Source organism: Enhydra lutris, unplaced genomic scaffold, assembly GCF_002288905.1.
Source record: "Enhydra lutris kenyoni isolate GAN:26980312 unplaced genomic scaffold, ASM228890v2 scaffoldscaffold12, whole genome shotgun sequence".
NCBI classification, from domain to species: Eukaryota; Metazoa; Chordata; class Mammalia; order Carnivora; family Mustelidae; genus Enhydra; species Enhydra lutris.
In genome coordinates, this window is record NW_019154096.1 from 9,826,702 (window position 1) to 9,846,867 (window position 20,166).

The 20,166-nt window shown below is 35.7% G+C and overlaps 1 protein-coding gene across 4 annotated transcripts in view; it reads right to left on the reverse strand.

The window, feature by feature from the left end:
• Positions 1–20,166, reverse strand: part of LOC111144760 (protocadherin related 15) — an 817,855-nt gene that overhangs the window by 390,771 nt on the left and 406,918 nt on the right. For all 4 annotated transcript variants that reach the window (XM_022499204.1, XM_022499203.1, XM_022499205.1 and 1 more), the window contains exon 9: positions 5,376–5,488. In XM_022499204.1, the coding sequence (XP_022354912.1) occupies positions 5,376–5,488 (113 nt within the window). The remainder of the gene's footprint in view (positions 1–5,375; positions 5,489–20,166) is intronic.

The following is a 20,166-nucleotide window of genomic DNA, read 5'->3' on the forward strand; positions in this document are numbered from 1 at the left end:
TATTTTGCGATGTGATGCCCCATGGTCTGTGACTTGCAGCTTCATCTGTCAGCTCCTGGCACCTGAGATCATTCAGCTCAACAGTGCTTCCATGGGAAATCCATGTGGTGCATAAATGGTCCAGTGTCTTGAAGGCAACACTGAGAGGCATGGCCTAGTTTTGTTTTAGGAACATTCTGTTGGGAGCGAGACAGGGAGGATGTCAGAAGAAGAGGCTAAGGTTTGAGGGACGACCTGAGTGAGATGGTGGCCCTTGATGGGGGGACTAGAGGACCGCCATGGGAAGAGGGGATGGGGAGAAACTCTAGAGCTACATGGAGAGGACCTGACGAGGACTGCACGGGGACATGTGGGAGCAGGTGCCTGGGTGACTGGCTGATTGCATGGTGTTGATGCAAAGAGAAAAGCAAAAGTAGAAGATTTCAGGTTTTAAAAGGTATAGAGTTTGCTACATTCTTTTTTTTTTTTTTTTTTTTTTTTAGATTTTATTTATTTGACAGAGATTGGGAGAGAGGGAGAGTGAGCACAAGCATGGGAGTGACAGTCAAAAGGAAAGGGAGAATCAGGGTCCCCGCTGAGCAGGGAGCCTAATGGGGGGATCGATCCCAGAACCCTGGGGTCATGACCTGAGCCGAAGGCAGGTGGGAAATAACCTAAAAGCACCCTTTCCATACTAATGATTTCCTCAATGCAGAACTTCAATGCCTTTCTTTCTCTCCCACAGCAAGTGAAGTGTTACGCACTCCAAAGACTTAGCAAACTGAAAACTACAAACGTCATAAGCCTCAAAAACAGTGTCTCTGAGGGTTCTACTGAGTCCCTGTGAAGTATCACTGATGTTATTGTTCACACAAAGGCCAAGCACTTTCTGGGCTGTGGCATCACAAATCTGTGAGTATGCTAGCTGTCCTCTCGGGCCTCGAGACTTTCTTGTCTTGTCAAATGTCCAGAGAAAAGTACCTTGCCAGGATCACTATCCCATCAGCACTGATATTCAAGTTCTCCAGTTTCAATTCTGTGGCTCTTGTCTGTGTCAAAATATATATATGTGTGTATATATACACACATATATATATACATATGTGTATATATACACACATATATATATACATATGTATATATTTAAATGTGTGTGTGTGTGTGTGTGTGTATATATATATATGTATATATTTTTTTTTTCCCCCCAGAAGGAGTGTTTTTTGTTAAGTTTTCATAAACAGCTTTAAACTCTGCTTTCACATAGATTTGGCCTTTTTTTTTTTTTTCCAGGAGCTGAATTTATTTGAGAAGTTTATTGCATCTTTATTCTAGACAGCCAGACAAGATGAAGTCATATCAAATGCTCACACTTTCAAAGGTAGGTATTTAAATACAGTGAAGATGTAGGTATGAAAATCAGCTGCTCTAGAAGTTTGAGCCAGGGAGAATACCTTATGACAAATATTTCTTGAGCATCTTCTATGCACTTGACATACACTTGGGCCACAGCATAAAGAAATATATGACCACCTGCCCTACTGTAAAGGCCAAGAGAAAATACACAGGAAAATTCAATGTAGGATGGTTAGAGCCATCATGGGGACAAGCGGGATGTGGGGAGAAGCTTCTAGGCTGTGGTAAGGCCTTTCCAGACCGAGTGTCTTAGCCTCTGATGCATCGGTGAGACACTGATGCGATCGCTGATGTGACAGTGTGACCCAGACTTCCCAGGAGGAAAAGAAGGGATATTCACGAGGTGGGGCAGCATCCACAGATGCATGGGGGCCGGAGAGAAGATGGCAGACTGAGAGGACAGCGACTGTGTCAGGTTAGCTGGACAGAGAGTGTTCAGGGTGGCTGATGAAGGCTCAGGTTAACATGCCCTCGGTGTGGAAAGACAAGGGATTGTAGCTCAGCCTGCAAAACAGCTACCGTAGGCTGGCAGTAACAACCTAAAAATCAGAGAGACCAGGTGCCTGGGTGGCTCAGTCTGTTAAGCATCTGCCTTCGGCTCAGGTCATAAGGATGGAGTCCCACATCAGGTTCCCTGCTCAGCAGGGAGCCTGCTTCTCCTGCTCCTTCTGCCTGCTACTCCCTCTGCTCTCTCTCTGTGTCAAATAAATATATAAAATGTTAAAAAAAGAAAATCAGAGAGACTGTGGTGCGATCATGTCCGTGAGCCTCACTTTAGCTGTGAATCCACGAGATTTCCATAAAAAAACACAATTATGTCTGAGCAACTGTGAGACAGTGAATTATTAATAATTTATCCACTTGATATTTGTATTAGATGTCAAGAGCATAAATATATCAATTAATAATTTTTTTTTAAATACTGCACTTAAAATCATAAAAGTGAATTTTCTGGGCTTTGTAATAGATAATTCATGCATGAACTGATTCATTATCACCCAGATAATAAAATATGCTTTCATATATCTCCTAGTTGCTTTTTGCTTTGTAACTATGGTGATCACATAACTTTTCATCCAAACCGGGCCAGTTTTCAGAGTGAAAGAGATATTATGAATAACTATACAAAGACAACAGGCATGAATGTGAACCTTCCTGGGCAAACCAAATGTATGATTCTTATTCAATATGTGTATTTCAGTTAAAAATGTTTAAGAGATTACAATCTTTTAACATTTGGGATAGTGTTTGAAATGGAACATCCTTTCCTCTTTTCATTGGATTCCTTTCAATCCTTTAATATTCAAAAGTTGGTGAGCTACTCCCTTTTGTTTCCCTAATTTCACCTTTACATTTTTGTCAGTATCCTGAATAAATCCCTGGCTGAAATGGATGGAATAAAGATGAAAAATTTCTTAACCATGATGCTTCCCAGCTGTTAAATGTGCATATAGCTTTCTAAAGCAGAATTTTCAGTCTAGGAGGAAATACTTCATTTTGTTTTTCCTTAGCTCCCGAAACAGAAATGGGAATCAAATTCAATAAAAACTTCTATGTCCGGGCACCTGGGTGGCTCAGTGGGTTAAGCTGCTACCTTCGGCTCAGGTCATGATCTCAGGGTCCTAGGATCGAGTCCAGCATCAGGCTCTCTGCTCAGCAGGGAGCCTGCTTCCCTCTCTCTCTCTGCCTGCCTCTACGTCTACTTGTGATCTCTGTCAAATAAATAAATAAAATCTTAAAAAAAAAAAAACTTCTATGTCCAATGAAAAATGAAACATTGTTGAAATAAGAAAAGGGTAAGAAGTTGAAAGTCTCACTCCAGAGACCCGCCAGACTGTTACACTTCAGTGGATCCCTCTACAAAGCCACAATATTCAGCTCTTATTCAAGCAGGTGGCACGTTATTATTCGTATAGATTGATACCTTTGCTTATTATCCCCTTGACTGCACACAAAACACAGTAATTTGAATCTAATAATGTCTGTAAAAACTTCCATTAATAATATAAAGTGTTATTAAAACATAAACAAATTATCTATGGCCTGTTCTAATTGATTTTTGTTTCTATAATTGATGGGCTGCTTTTCATTGTACCCGGGTACACCAGGACAACTAAGTTTGATAGTAAAGGAAAATAATTGATTTCAGGACTGAAATGAGGCAGTTTGGTAACAGTGCCTTGTCAGCTTTCTTAGCTCCTACAGAGCGCAGCACCGCAGGCCTACACGGAGACGGGGGGTAGACCATGGGTACATATTTTCTAGTTTTATATAGTTCCCTGATAATTGAAATAGTCAGTACAAGAAGATAAATCTCATGCATGGCCATTTTATATAAATGGTAAAAGGAGTCTGTCTTTGTTGAATGACTCCCAAAACCCTACTGAATAAAATCGAAGGAAAAAGCAATTTCACAGGAGGCTCTTCCTGGTCTGCCCCTATCCCTCATTTCCGTTAACTCTTTGTAGCCTGCTGCAACACGCCTCTAGTTTTTACTTTGGCTTTTCCTGATTTTCAAACACACTTCCCACTTCTATTCATTGGCCAAAAATCTTCTGATGCAGCGACAGGTAGCTCAGGGTAGTCTCCGGAACATCTTCCTGGAATCCCCAGATTAATTTATATGTCCCGATTCTGTACTTTTCCAGCACTTTTTAGATGCCTTCCTGTTACGTGTCGATGGGACCTATTTGATTTATCGGCATGTACAACTCTTTACCCTTAGAGATCACAGGTTCTTCAAGAACGAGGGACAACCCATAACTTTGGATCTGGTAACGTATAACATGATCAGTGCCCACAAAAGATGTCCTAATTTGAACTAAAATCAAATGTGTGTTTGGGTGTTTTTGTTTGCAGTTGTACCAACAGAGAATTAAACCCACCATTTTGAAGTAACTGCATCTTGGTGAAGGGATAAGACTATGGCCCTCGCTTAGATCAACCTAAGTGTGAATCTCAGAGCTGCTGCTTTTCGGGGAGGTAACTCAGAGCCAGCTCCTTATGCTGGCTGAGCTTTATGTTCCACATTTGCATCAATGAACTTACCACCAAGATTACGGCTCTAATTCAATGAAAAATGTGCTTAAGTAACTTTGGACATGCTCGGTAAGCTTCCTTATCTTATTTCCTCTACCTTTAACAGTTTTAAATTATAAAAAAAATACCCTCAGTGTGCATTTCTATAGCTATTGTTCTGAGTGTTTATGAGAAGGTCTTATATTACACACCAGACTTACTCCACGTCCTTGCTTGGTCTGTTCTATTAAAGTACTTCTCTCACCCTTGTTGCTACTCCATAAATTGCCATTATTCCTTCATTGTCCAGGTCCAATCTTACCTGCCAGCAAAGTCTATCAGAATTACTTGACAGATCGTCCTGGTTTTCACAGTACCTATTAAACAATTTTATTACAATACAGTAGATATTATTTAACTGTAATTATAATGCCAGATGGATTCCCCTAGCTTTGATAATTTTTCTAGCCTAGGATCATTTTTCAAAATAAAGAAATTAATGAGACATCTTTTGAAAGAATTTCTGGACAGGGAAGATCTTTTCTTTTAAGTTAGAAAGAAAAACAATATTTTAAAACCTAATGTGATATTAAAATAAAAATATATAAATTCATGCCCATTTAAAATATATTCATGAGCAGGTTTTGTGGTCAAGAATTGATTCCTTTTAGCAAGAAAAAAATGTTAGAAAATGTAACAAAGTTATATTATGTAGCATTACATATATATATTTGGACAAGGCATTTGCTACAAAAATACTCAGTATTTGAATCACATCATAATATAAACAGTTACCTTAAAGAAAGGTAGCACAATGTATTAAAATAGCTGAACTTCACTTTTTTAAGTATTGTGGTCAGATTTATTTTAACTTCTGTAACATAAAAGTGCCTACACTAGCCACTACAGGTTTCTTTGATTAGAAGTTTATAAATACAAAGAGAGAAGAAATTAGTTTAATTTACCTTAATAACCAAATCAAATTTCTGGTGGAAGTCTCTGTTTACTGGTTCCAAGAGGCTAAGTTCTGCAGTCCTAGGATGCATATGGAAAAATCGTGGGTAATCCTCAGGAGTCCCTGAAAGACATTGAGATTTTGGCACATAATTGAGAACAATACATAGTATCTGTGTGTGCTATATCTAATTCCCTTCATTAACTGAGGAACAGAATCACAATTTCATTAGTAAATTAACTTTCAAAATCCTGTGGTCTAGGGAAAGGAGACACAAATGTGGTATACAATTAATTAACTTATGAGTCAGAAGATGGAAAGTATTTATTATTGGGGTGATTTTCCAAATATCTTTTATTAGCAGAGCTCTTTAATTAATTTGAAACTTCATCACATGAAAAGAGATATTAAGTGTAGGGAGAGCAAATTTTGAAGTATAAAATTGTGTTTTAATGGTGCATAAATCTTAATTATAGCCTGCCTGGTCTTTCACTGCATCTTGTAGTAAACAAAGACTAGTAATTTGTACCAAATATCAAGCTGCTTGAAAATTAAAATGAACATATTCTTTTCCAGCTGGGAAAATACTTTTCTTAAGGCAAGAATCTAGCTAATTACATTAATCATATTAAATAAAAATATATTGATGACATTCTTAATGCCTAGAGAGGGTATTTCTTAAGTACAGGCATTTTAGTGAGTTGAAATATATTTCTTCCTGCAGAAGTTTCTTTCAATTGCATTATTTTCCTTTGTATGATGTGACATCCTTTTTCTCAATGTGAAGAATAAGTAGAAATCAAATTGTGTAACTATAGAGTATATGTATGCATTTGGCACAATAGCCATAAGAATGAAATAACTATGGTTTCCAATTATTAAAGGCTACTATGTACTAAATGCTTTATGCAAATAATCATCACTAAGTCTATAAATCATTCCCATTTTACAGAGAAGGACTTGGTAACTTTGAGATATTAAATAATTTATCCAAGACCAAAGAGACAATATAAGACAGAGCTTGCATTCAAATCCAGGTTGTCAGAGCCAGACATATTCAAAAATGGATTAATTTCTATTCTTTCTTTGCTTCAACACTGAGACAAGAAGAGAAACTCTCCTGGGGCACTTTGTGAGGGAAAATAAAAAAAAAAAAAAGTTTACCAGTAAAATAGACTTGAAAAATACAGAAATAGTCAAAATTGCACATGACAGTTTAGCATATGATAAAGTAATCATCTCAAAACAGTAGGGGAAATGGATTTTTGAATACTAGCATTTATCAAATAGAACAGCCATACAGAAAATGATCGAATTGCATCCATTTTTTATACTAGAGTAAACTCCAAATGGAGAGTATATTCATATATAATAAACAATGAAACAATGCAAATTCTAGTAATAGATGAAAACACGGATGAATTCTACTATAATGTGAGAGTGGGCATATCTCTCCTAACTATGGCTCAAAATCAAGAAGCAATAAGGGAATAGAGAGATAAATTTGATGACATTACAAAATAGCTTGGCAAGACACAATAAACAAAGTAAAACCACAAGTGACAAACTAGGGATAATATCTGCAATTAACAACAGACACAAAATGTTCATATCCCTAACATATGTAGATTTACAAATTAGGAAAGAAAAAGATCAGCAATACATTAAAAAGATTGGGCTAGAGAATGAAAAGATTTCATAGAAAGAGAAAGAAACAAATCTTGAGCAAGTACAAAGATGCTCACCTTTATACACAAGAAGACTAATGCAAATTAAATTTGAGATTAAACTGAGATTCTGTTTCCTGTTTGTTAGATTAGCAATGGTCTGAAGTGGACACCATACTCTTATTGGTGAGCCTGTGAAAAAACATGCACCTCCAGACATTTCTGGTATTATTAAAAGAATGTTATAAAACCTATGATGGAAAACTTGGCATATGCATGAAAATGATGTATTGGGGAATTCTGGGAGTATAGCAAAATAGGAAGCATTAGGAATCTATCTCTTCATGTAGACAACTGGCAAAATCTGTCTGATGAAAATGTTTTAGAACTCCGGAGTCCATTAAAGTCTTCCAAATTCCAGAGTAAGGTCTGGACAGTAAAATATGATTAATTTCTAACAATTACAGCTCTTAGCACAGTAGCTACTACCCACTTGGCAGGGAGCTGGATCCATGTTCCTGGAGAAGCTTATACACTACCTCTGGGAGCAAGGTTGGACAAAAAGGACCATGTCCTTCAAATAGCAGAGATCTGTGATCTCCCTGGCAATTCCTGTTTCTGATCACAGAGGTGTAGGTGACTATCATGTCACACACACACACACACACACACACACACACACACTCACAGCCATTGTTCCCATTGTTATAAGCCCCTCCACTAGGCTGAATTAACTTCCAGGAGATTTGAGAGCCAGCATCCTCTTTACCCCCTTCATTATCTTTTTTTTTTTTGCTCTCTCTCTTTTTCCCCCCTCAGAAGATAGGCATTAAAGAGAAGGACATCCAAATGTGACTATACATGAGGGGAAATTAGAAAGTCACCATGCATACCCAGGGGAAGGCATAGGCTCAGAAATTACTTGAGAAAATCTTAAGTATTTTCACTTTAGACTAGTTCTCAGCACAGAGACAGACTACAACTATAAAAAATAAATTAATCAACAAAAGTAGAAACAAAACCCAGCAAATCCTGAGAAAGTGAAAAATTCTGATTTCCAGAGTTACCACATTATTAGATTCAAATGTCTGATTTTCAACAAGAACACCAAGTGTACGTAAAAACAGGAAGGTATGGCCCATTCAAAGGAAAAAAAAAAAAAAAAGAAAGACTGAATCAACAAAAATAGCCCCTGAAAAACACCTGATTAATGCATGTCCCACTAGACAAAGATGTTAAACAACTGTATTAAAGATCCGCAAGGAACTAAAAATAGATATAGAGGAAATAAAAAAAACTGATGCATGATCAAAATGAAAATACCACTAAAGAGAAAGAAAACCTAAAAAGAAACTATAAGAAATTTTGGAGTTGAAAAAGACAATACTGGAATGAAAGGTTTACTAGAAAGGTTCAAAGACAGATTGAGAAGGCAGAAGAAGGAATCAATGAACTAAAGATAGGGCCATGGAAATTACTGAGTCAGAGTAACAACAACAAGAAAAGATTAAACAAAAGAGAACAGTACCTAATTAACCTGTAGGATACTATTAAGACCAACATATACATTGTGGGAGTCTTCAAAGGAGAAAAGAAAGAGAAAGGTGCAGAGAGAATGTGTGGGGGAAAAAAAAAGAAAGTCTGAAAATTGCCAACGTTTGATGAGAGATACAGATATAGATCCAAAATGCTCAACAAAATTCATGTAACATGAATTTAAAGACATACCAAGAAACTTCATAATCTAACCCAAAGACAAAGACAAGGAGAGAATCTGGAAAGTAGCTAGAGAGAAGGGACTTATCATCGCATACAAAGGGTGCTCAATGAGATTATCAGCCTAGTTCCTATGAGAAACCTTGGAGGCCAGAAGAGAGTGGCCCTATATAATAAAAGTGCTAAAGGAAAGCAAAATGTCAAAAAAAAAATCCTGTATATGGCAAAGCTGTCATGTTGAAGTGGCGGGGAAATGAAAATATTCCAGGAATGATGAGGGAATTCATTACCACTAGACCAGCCCTGCAAGAAATGTTAAGGGAGCCTGTGGGTTACAAGGTGAGGACAGTAGATGATAATCTGAAGCAGAGGGGGAGTAAAAGATCTCACAAAAGGTAAATATATGGGCAATTATAAAAGCTAGTATTATAGTAACAACCATCTGTAATTTCACTCTGTGGTTTCTACATAGCATAAGAGACTAAGAAATTTAAAAGAATTATTAGTTTATGTTTTCAGACACATGATGGAGAAACGTGAATATGCCACATAAAAACCTAAAAGGGTAAGAACTGAGCTAGAAAGGAGCAGAGTTTTGTACGCTATTAAAGTTAAACTAACGTAAATTCAAGTTAGAGTGCTATGACTTTAGGATACAAATATAATTCCTATGATGCAAACAAAGAAAACAGTTACAGCATATACACAAAAGGAAATAAGAAAGGAATTTAAGCTCTCCAAAAAAAAAAAAAAAATCAATGAAACACAAAAGAAGATAATACTGAAGGAAATGAGGGATGAGAAAGCTGTAAGCTATGTGGAAAACAAATAGCTAGATGACAGAAGTCCCTCCTTATCAGTAATGACTTTAAATGTAAATTAATTAAATTCTTCACTCAAAGATAAACAAATGGATTAAAAAAATAATCCAACTATATGCTATCTACAAGACACTCACTTTAGATTCCAAGACACAAATAAGTTGGTAGTGAAAGGCTGACATACGTTATACCATGAGGACAAAATGAAATAAGCTAGTCATAAAAAAGACAAATACTGCATGATTTTACTTACATAAAGTACTTAGTCACAATTACAGAGATAGTACGTAGAAGCGAGTATTCTAGGCATTGCAGGGAAGAGAAGAATAGGGAATTATTGTTTGATGTGTATAGAATTGCAGTTTTATAAAATGGAAAGGGTTCTAGGCACAACCTTATGAATGAATTTAGTATCACTAAACTGTATACTTAGAAATGGTTAAGATGGTAAATTGTATGTTATGTGTATTTTATGATAATAAAAATCATATTAGCATTTAGTTTTAACACAGAAACCCACTTCAAGGAATTTTTTGCATTTTAATAATAAAATATAAGTAATTACCTAAATATACTTTACTAGTGGTCTGGCTGAATAAATGTTGATACATACTCAAGTGGATAATAACTGAAATGAAAAAATGAATGATGGGTATTTTTACCTATTACTACATTACTGTAGAGTTCTCTTTAATTATATTAAGTGAAAAAACAACTTGGAGAAAAGTGCATATTGTATTACTAACTCTCAAGAAGGAGAAGTAAACACATATATAAATAAAAGGAAATATATATACAAATGTGTCTATATGAATATTAATAAGATGACAAATTATAACATCAAAAAAATACTAAATATGAGAGAATGTCTTGAGGAAATAGGCAATGAAGCTTAAATTTTTTTAAAAAATTAAGCCACATAAATACATATCATTATAAGACACTGAATACAAGGGCAACTCAAAAAGTAAAAATAAAATAAAATTTAAAAATCTAAATGTTTATTTAGTTGGTGACATAAACACAAACAGAAAAGGACCATCTCAGATAACTTTAAAAGATAGTAACTTGATTTCACATTCATGGTATATTGTAGCTCTAGAATAATAGAAATTACCAAAAACAAAAACAAAAAAAATAAAATAAAACAAAATAATGAAAAAAAAAATGTCTATGATAATAATAGTGTTTACGTTAGTGCTGTTAATCTAAGATGGTTATGGAAGTATTTTGCCAGAAATGAAATTAATAAGAATGTGGTGTCTTAATTTTATCTTTCTCAGTGTTAGAAACAATTCTTATCATAGAAAACTGTATTACCATGGAAACATAAGGAAATTTATGGCTATTCTCCAAGTTTCTATATTGTGGATATGTAGGAATTTATGATCAGTCTCAGTCAAATGTTACTGATGAATAGAGCTATAACTTCCTTTGGTAGAGCAAAAGCAATTATGATATACAACTTCTCTCCAGAATGATTTTCAATGAAAACCTTCATGTGACCCCTGAATGTTAAGTACTTTGCAAAAGCCAGGCTATTACTGAAGTATAAAAATGTTTTCCAAGAACAGAAGTGCATGTCTAAGTTCAAGGACCCTACAGATTCACTTAATTTTCTCATTTAGAAAATGTGGTATTCATTCCATTTAGCAAAGGTATACTTAATTCATGTGAAAAAGTTTTTTCTTAGTTTCAGTTCAAGATGGTGACGTAGGAAGACCCTGAACTCACCTCCTCCATGGAACAGACTAAATTACACCTATTAATAGAACATTTGCTCCTGAAGAAGAACTGAGGGCCACCGAACAGCCAAAGAGAGTGGACAGCAAGAGAACAGGAAAAGAGATGGATACATGGTAAGGAAGGGAATCCTCATCCCCCCACACTGCGAGCCACAATGAAGTGGGACAGTACTGAGGGACTGGGAAGAGAACCCTCTGTCCTTGGATACAGAAACAAAGTGGTGGATTCAAAGAGAAACTAGGATACAGAAGAGATAACACTAGAACACCTCCAAGCACTAGGGGAGCCCCTGAATACTCTCTAGGTCAGAGGGACTGGAGAATGACATGATTCATATTCCCACCCCACCTTAAAAGCCTGGACCAGAGCAGGGTCTAGATGCCATGGCAGGTGGGTCTAGTCATCTCAGTGAGCTTGTGACTTTAGTAAGTCCAGTTTCCACAGGCCCACAGCAATCCTGGTCACACTGGGGCACAGAAACAAAAGCTTCATTAAGAGTGCCAGGGAACTGAGAGAACAGTCTCTCCCCACCAACCATGAAAGCCCAGACTGGAGCAAGGTCCACCTCAACAATCAGCTGGCAATCTCAAGGAACCCAGGGTCCACAAACCCACACCAGTCACCTTATAGTGCTGAGCACAGAAAACAAGGTGTGGCTTTGTGTGTGCTCTTTAAAAAGTATTTATATTATTATTATTATTATTTTACTTTTAAAAAATTTATCTTGTTTTGATTTTATTTTTTCTCTTCTGTTTGCTTTTTTCTCTTCTTTTCTTTTTCTATTTTTCTTTCTTTTCTTCATTTATCATTTTCCTTTTTCTTTTATTATTGTATTTTCCCTTTTTTCTTTGTATAAAAAGCCATGATTTAAAAGAACAACTATCATTTACAGCTACAGCTCCAACCAACCAGCAGAACTCACCAAGCATTCATAGACTACAAAGAGAACATGTACACAGGACCATTTGTTCAATTTTAGGACAAGTAATTGTTTTGCCTAATCCATAGAAACACAGACAGAAAGAAAAAGTGGGGAGACAGAATAATATGCTTCAAAAGAAAGAACAAGAAAAAAAAAAACCTAAATGAAACAGAGATAAACAATATGCCTTATAAGGAATTTAAATTAAAGATCATAAAGGTATTCACTGGGCTGCAGAAAAGAATGGGAGAACTCAGTAAGAACGTCAATAAAGACATAGATAATATTAAAAAGAACCAATCAGAGTTGAATAATACAGCATGTAAAATAAACACACACACACACACACACACACACACACACACACACACACAGAGTAGGGAATCAACAGTCGATGAGATGCAGAAGAAAGTATCAGCCATCTGGAAGAAAGGGTAATGGAAAGCACATAAGCAATACAACAAAAAGAGGAAAGAATTTTTAAAAAATTCTTATTTTTAAATAGGATAGATTAAGAGATCTCTTGGACATTGGGTGGACAAACATACATATTATAGGAGTCTCAGAAAAAAGACAGAGAGAAAGAAAGGTGTAAAAAGTTTATTTGAATAGTAATTGAAAACTTTCCTAACCTAGGAAAGGGAAATAGACATTCAAGTCCAAGAAACATGGAGAGTTCCAAACAAGATAAACCCAAGGAGGTCCACGCCATAGCACATGATATCTAAAATGTCAAAGGTAGAAGATAAAGAGAGAGGAGAGGAGAAGGGAGTTGAGGGAAATTGGAAGGGGAGGTGAACCATGAGAGACTATGGACTCTGAAACAAACAACCTGAGGGTTTTGAAGGGGGGGTGGGGGAGTGGGGGGGATAGGAGGTTAGGGGAACCAGGTGGTGGGTATTAGGGAGGGCATGTATTGCATGGAGCACTGGGTGTGGTGCAAAAACAATGAATACTGTTACACTGAAAAGAAATTAAAAAAAAGTGTGAGAGAGAAACATAAGCATTAACTATAAGATCATCAACTGATTTTTCAGCAGAAAATCTGCATTCCAGAAAGGAGTGGCATGACATATTCAAAATGCTGTAAGAAAAAGACCCTACAACCAAGAATTTCTTGCCCGGCAAGGTTATCATTCAGATTTGAAAGGGAGATAAAGAGCTTCCCAGACAAATAAAATACAAAAGAGCTTATCACGACTAAAACAGCCTAACAGAAAATGTTAAGGCCATTTCTTTAAGTGGAAAAGAAATGGCCACAATTAGACATAAGAAAAATATGAATAAAAAGATGTAAAATATGACAACATAAACTATGGAGAAGGATGTAAAAAAAGCAAGGGGAAAAGAAAGATTTCTTCCTTTTCTGTTTTTTTTTCTTTTATTTTTAGAATGTGTTTGAGCTTAAGTGACAACTAAATTAATACGGACTGCTATTTACTTAGGATGTTATATATGAACCTTATGAAAATGACAAACTTATAAAAAAAATAATGAGAAAGAAGGCCAAAGAAACACTACAGATACTCATTGATCATGAAAAAAGAGCAAGAGAAGAAGAAAGGAACAAAGAACAACAACAACAAAAAAAACAGAAAACACATGTCAATAAGCACATACCTAACAATAAGTACTCTAAATATAAATGGCCTAAGTGCGCCAATCAAAAGGCATAAGTGATAGGATGTATAAGACAAAACAAAACAAAACAAGACCCATCTATATGCTGCCTACAAGAGACTCACCTCAGACATAGACACATACAGATTGGAAGAGAAGAGATGGAAAAACACTCACCATGCAAATCGAAGTGGAAAAAAATAAAATAAAGCCAGGGTAGCAACACTCATATGAGACAAAATAGACTTTAAAACAAAAACTGTGATGAGAGACAAGGAAGGATACTAGTTAATTATAATGGGATCAACCCAACAAGAAGATACAACTGTAAATATCTACACTCAACACTGCATCACCTAAATACATAAAGCAGATATTAACAGACATTAAGAGAGAAAATTATGGTGATATAATAATGGTAGGGAACCCCAATACCCCACTTACATTAATGGATAGATCATCTAGATGGAAAATCAACAAAGAAACAATGTCTGAATAACACATTAGATCAGACTAACATAACAGATATAAATAGAATATTCCCTCCACAATCAAAAGAATATACTTTCTTTTCAAGTGCACATGAGACACTACCCAGAACAGAGGATTTAGGCCATAAAAATAAGACTCAATAAAATTAAGAAGCTTGAAACCATACCATGCATCTTTCCTGACCACAATGTTATGAAACTAGAAATAAATCATAAGAAAATAATTGGAAAAGTCATGAGCGTGAGGAGACTAAACAACATGATACTAAACTACTAATGGGCCAATGAAACAGAAGAAATAAAAAAACACATGGAGGCAAATGAAAACAAGGACACAATGGTCCCAAAATTCTGGAACACAATGAACACAGCTTTATGAGGGAAGTATTTGGCAATACAGGCCTACCTCAGGAAACAATAAAAAAAAAAAAACTGAAATAAACAATCTAACCTTATGCTTAAAGGAATTAGAAAAAGAACAAACAAAGCCCAAGGTGAGTAGAGGACAGTAAATAGTAAAGATCACAACAGCAATAAATGAGTAGGAGCTAAAAAAAAGGTAGAAAAAAAATCAATGAAAGTAGGAGCTGGTTCTTTAAAACGAATAACAAAATTGACAAACCTTTAGGCAGACTCCTCAAGAAATAAAGAGAAAGGAACCAAAGAAATACAATCAAATGAGAGAGTAGAAGTAATAACTGGTACAACAGGAACACAAAGGATTGGGGCACCTGGGTGGTACTGTTGGTTAAGTGTCTGACTCTTGGTTTTGGCTCAGGTCATGGTCTCAGGATCATGAGACTTAATCCCATGTTGGGCTCCATGCTCAGCATGGAGTCTGCTTAAGACTCTCTCTGTCCCTCTGTTCCTCCCCGCCTAAAATAAATAAACAAATAAATCTTAAAAAAAAAAAAAACCAAAAAACAGAAATACAAAGGATTATGAGAAAATGCTATGGAAAATTACATGCCAACAAACTGGAATGCCTAGAAAAATGGACAAATGCCTAGAACTATACAATCTTCCAAAACTGACACAGGAAGAAATAGAAAAGCTGACAGACTGATTAGAAGTAATGAAGTTGAATTAGTAATCAAAAAATGACCCCAAAATAAAAATTCAGGACCAGATAGATTCAGAAACTGATTCTATCAGACATTTAAACAAGAGTAGTACCTATTCTTCTCAAAGTATTCCAAGAACAGTGGAGGAAGGAAAGCTTCCAAATATATTCCATGAGGCCAACATTATTCTAATACCAAAAGATACCACACACACATGAAAGAAAACTACAGGCCAATATCTCTGATGAACATAGATACAGAAATCCTCAAGAAAATACTACCAAATTTCATACAACAATGAACTGGAAAGCTCAATCACCACAACGTGTTGGGATTTATGCCTGGATTGCAAGGATGGTTAAATATTCCCAAATCAATCAACATCACACAGCACATTAACAAAATGAAGGATAAAAATCATATCATCTTGATAGATGAAGAAGAAAACATTTGACAATATTTAATATCCATTCATGATAAATATTATCAAGAAAATGGGGTGAAAGGGAACATACCTCAACCTAATAAAGGCCATATAAGAAAAAAATCACAGCTAACATCGTACTCAGTGGTCAAAACTGAGACCATTCCCTCTAATGTCAGGAGCAAGACAAGGATGTCCACTTCACCACTTTTATTCAATACAGTCCTAGAAGTCTTAGTCACAGCAATCAGACAAGAAAAAGAGGTAAGAGGCATCCACATTGATAAAAAAGTTAAACTGTCACTATTTGCAGATGGTAAGATACTGTACATAAGGGACCCTAAAAACTCCACCAAAAAACTACTAGAAGTAATAAGTGAATTCAGTGAAGTGGCAAGAAACAATAATAATAATTAATAATAATAATAATAAATCAGTAGTGTTTCTATACACGAACAACAAAGTTGCAGAATGAGAGGTTTAAAGAAAAAAACAACACAGTTTGGCTATTGTGGACATTGCTGCTATGAACATTGGGGTACATATGGCCCTGCTTTTCACTACCTCAGTATCTTTGTTGTAAATACCCAGTAGGGCAATTGCAGGGTAATAGGGTAGCTCTATTTTTAATTTTTGGAGGAATCTCTACACTGTTTTCCAAAGTAGCTGCACCAACTTGCATATCTACCAACAGTGTAAACAGCAATGTCCATGTTCTCCAAACTGTGGAAAGAGCCAAGATGCCCTTCAACAGAAGAATGGATAAAGAAGATGTGGCCCATATATACAATGGAATATTACACAATCATCAGAAAGGATGAATACCCAACTTTTGTATCAACGTGGATGGGACTGGGGGAGATTATGCTGAGTGAAATAAATCAAGCAGAGAAAGTCAATTATCATATGGTTTCACTTACTTGTGGAGCATAAGGAATAACATGGAGGGCATTAGGAGAAGGAAAGAAAAAGTGAATTGGGGGAAACCAGAGGGAAAGATGAACCATTAGAGACTGTGGATTCTGAGAAAGAAATTGAGGGTTATGGAGAGGAGGAAGGTGGGAGGATGGGAGAGCCTGGTGGTGGGTATTAAGGAGGGCATATATTGCATGGAGCCCTGGGTGTGGTGCATAAACAATGAATCTTGGAACATGGAAATAATAAAATTAAGACGTTAAAAAAATTTATAATCACATCAAACACAATAAAATACCTAGGAACACCCTTAACCAAAGAGGTGTAAGATCTGTACTCTGAAAACTAAAATACTGATGAAAAGATATGAAAAGGACACACAAAAATGGAAAGATATTCCATGCTTATGGACTAGAAGAATTAATATTGTCAAAATGTTCATATCACCCAAAGCAATCTACAGATTCAATACAATCCACATCAAAATATCAACAACATTTTTCACAATACTAGAACAAATAATACTAAAATTTGTATGGGATCACAGAAGACATTGAATTGCCAAACCAATCCTAAGAAAGAACAAAGCTGGAGGTATCACAATTACAGATTTCAAGATATGCCACAAAGCTATAGTAATCAAATCAGAGGCTATTAGGACAAAAATAGATACATAGATTAACAGAACAGAAGAGAAGGCCCAGAAATAAACCCATAATTTATATGGTTACTTAATCTCCAACAAAGGAGCCAACAATAAGCAATGGGCAAGAAACAATATCTTCAATAAATGGTGCTGGGAAAACTGGATAGCTACACATAAAAAATAAAACTAGACTAGTTTCTAGCGCATTAAACAAAAATAAATTCCAAGTGGGTTAGAGACATACACATGAGACTTAAAATCATAAAAATCCTGAAGAGAACACAAACAGTAATTTCTCTGGCATTAGCCACTGCAACATTTTTCTAGATATGTTGCCTAAGGTTAGGAAAACAAAAGCAAAAATCAACTGTTGGGGCTTCATCAAAATAAAACTTTACTACACAGCAAAGGAAATAATCAACCAAACCAAACTAATGGCATTCTACTGAATAGAAGATATTTGCAAATGACATATCTGATAAAGAGTCAGTATCCAAGTATGTTAAAGCTAACACTAATGGTGCATGCAAAAGTGAATACCAGGAAAGGGACAGGATGCTCACTCCCATGCTCCTAGTACAAGGTTTTAATCGGTCGTGTCATTACATCACATCATGAATATCCAAGAACATCAAGTCAGCCTGACAATTTTTAAACAATTGGAATTACTTGAAATGTAGGCTTACATCCAATATAATTAATAGTAATCAGTGCTTTATGCAATTGTTGAGCATTGAATTTTTTTTTTTTTTTAGCATTGAAGTTTTAACTAATGATTATGCAAGCATCATTATGAAACATTAGATGGCTAACTCAACTTATTTTTAACTCATGGGACAAGGAATGAAAAGAGTTGTCTTCAATCCAACATGTAACTATCTTAAACTAACATGTACACAAATTACGTGAAGTAGATCAGAGATAGCTACAGATTTTGCACTTCCCACCGTGAAAATGAGTCTATTTTCCCTCTTCTTGAATAAGGGCTAGACTCCTACTTGATTTGACCAATGGTTGGTAGTGGAAATGATATCCTTCCAGTTCTGGGACTAAGCTTTGAGAAGACTGGTAGCCTTTACTTTTAGCTTCTTAGAAGTCAGTGACCAATACTGTGAAGAAGTCTAGAGAATAAGGTGAGGCAGAGGGAAGAGGAGGAGTGAGTAACTCCCTGGATGTCTGTATCCCTAGAAAGCTCCCAGCTGAAGCTACACATTTGAATAGCATCAACTGCACTGTGTGAGAAGCAGAAGACCTGACCTGTCAATCCCAATCAACCCACAGAAATAGGAGAAATACCAAGTCGCTGCCATTTTAGGTCACTAATCTTTTGAGTGGTTTATTGTACAAGAAAAGACAACTAAAGCACTACCCACTGTCTCTACAGCTTCCCTTATGTTTCCCCAGCTTGTACTGTTTTCATGAATTTTGGTTCATTTCCACAGAGTGACTTGCCCCGAACTTTACTGTTTTTCCCACTGGCTGTAATGGGTTAATGAGTAGAGTGACATAGCGAACAAAGAATTGAGAATGGTAAAGCCTTCCCACAAACCAAGGGTCATAATCCTTTGGGCTATTACTTGAGAAAGAAAATTACTTCTGTTTGATTTAAGCCACTGTGTTTTGGAAGTTCTTTATAGAAGTATTCAAGCTGGTGCATTTACTAATACAAACACCCCCTAGCCCACTACTATAGGTAACATAACTTCACTTTGGATTCAATCAATGCTCTTATTTTTAGCAGATCTATTTTCATGAGTTCCAGTATTTGTAGCTTATTATTCTACCCTATGTGATCTTTATGGGGGATGGGACAAGAGTTTCAATGTGTTTGAAATGAATAATTTTCTAGAACAATTTCCAGGGAAAGCCATAAAAATATGAATGTTACTGATACTCAGTACTATGACCTGTGTAGTAGGAGAAACATCTTCCAATAATGTGTGTCATAAAATCAAACTTCTCACAAGCCTACGTAATAATAATAATACATCACAATACTACAGTTTATTAGCCAACAATAAGTTTCTGATTATGGAGAAGAATAACCCAAAGAATCCAAAAAGGAAAAGTAGAAAATATCTGAATTAGTGGAGGTAATTTAAAATTAGAATCAACATCCTAGAAAATAAAAAGGCCTGAGGGAAGGTGACTCACAGATTATGTGTGAGGTTACTTAATGTTTGAAAGGCCAGCATGTAAACAAGGATGCAGTTATAAGGTGTATGGCACTGGGAAAACAAAACTAAACAAGAAAAGTAAAGGCAAATAAATAGAAATTCTGGACTCTCCCTCCGGTATTTGTGAAATTTGAAATATACAAAAGAGGGAATTCCTTTTTCAGTTTAAAATATAATTCAAATTTGAATTTTCATGGCTTTTCCAACATGACTATCCTGCACACTTGAGCACAAAAATACTAATATTTCATAACGCCTATCTGAGTTAATATGTGCTTGTATAAAATGTATGAACCCAAGTTTTCTGGATTGGTGTCTCTATTCTTAACTAGTGTGTGACACCAACTCTTTAGCTGCTGGAATATTCATAATATCATCACAATTATTATACTTATTTTAAATAAGGAGAAGTAGCTATTAATTATATTTTAACATTTATATGTTAGTATGTAACATCTATCTTAACTATATATTTATTATTTTTTTAAAGATTTATTTATTTATTTTAGAAAGGGAGCGTGTGCAAGAGGGGGAAGCAGGAGAGAAAGGTGAAGAAGACTTTCCCCGAAGTGCTGAGCCTGAATTGGGGCTC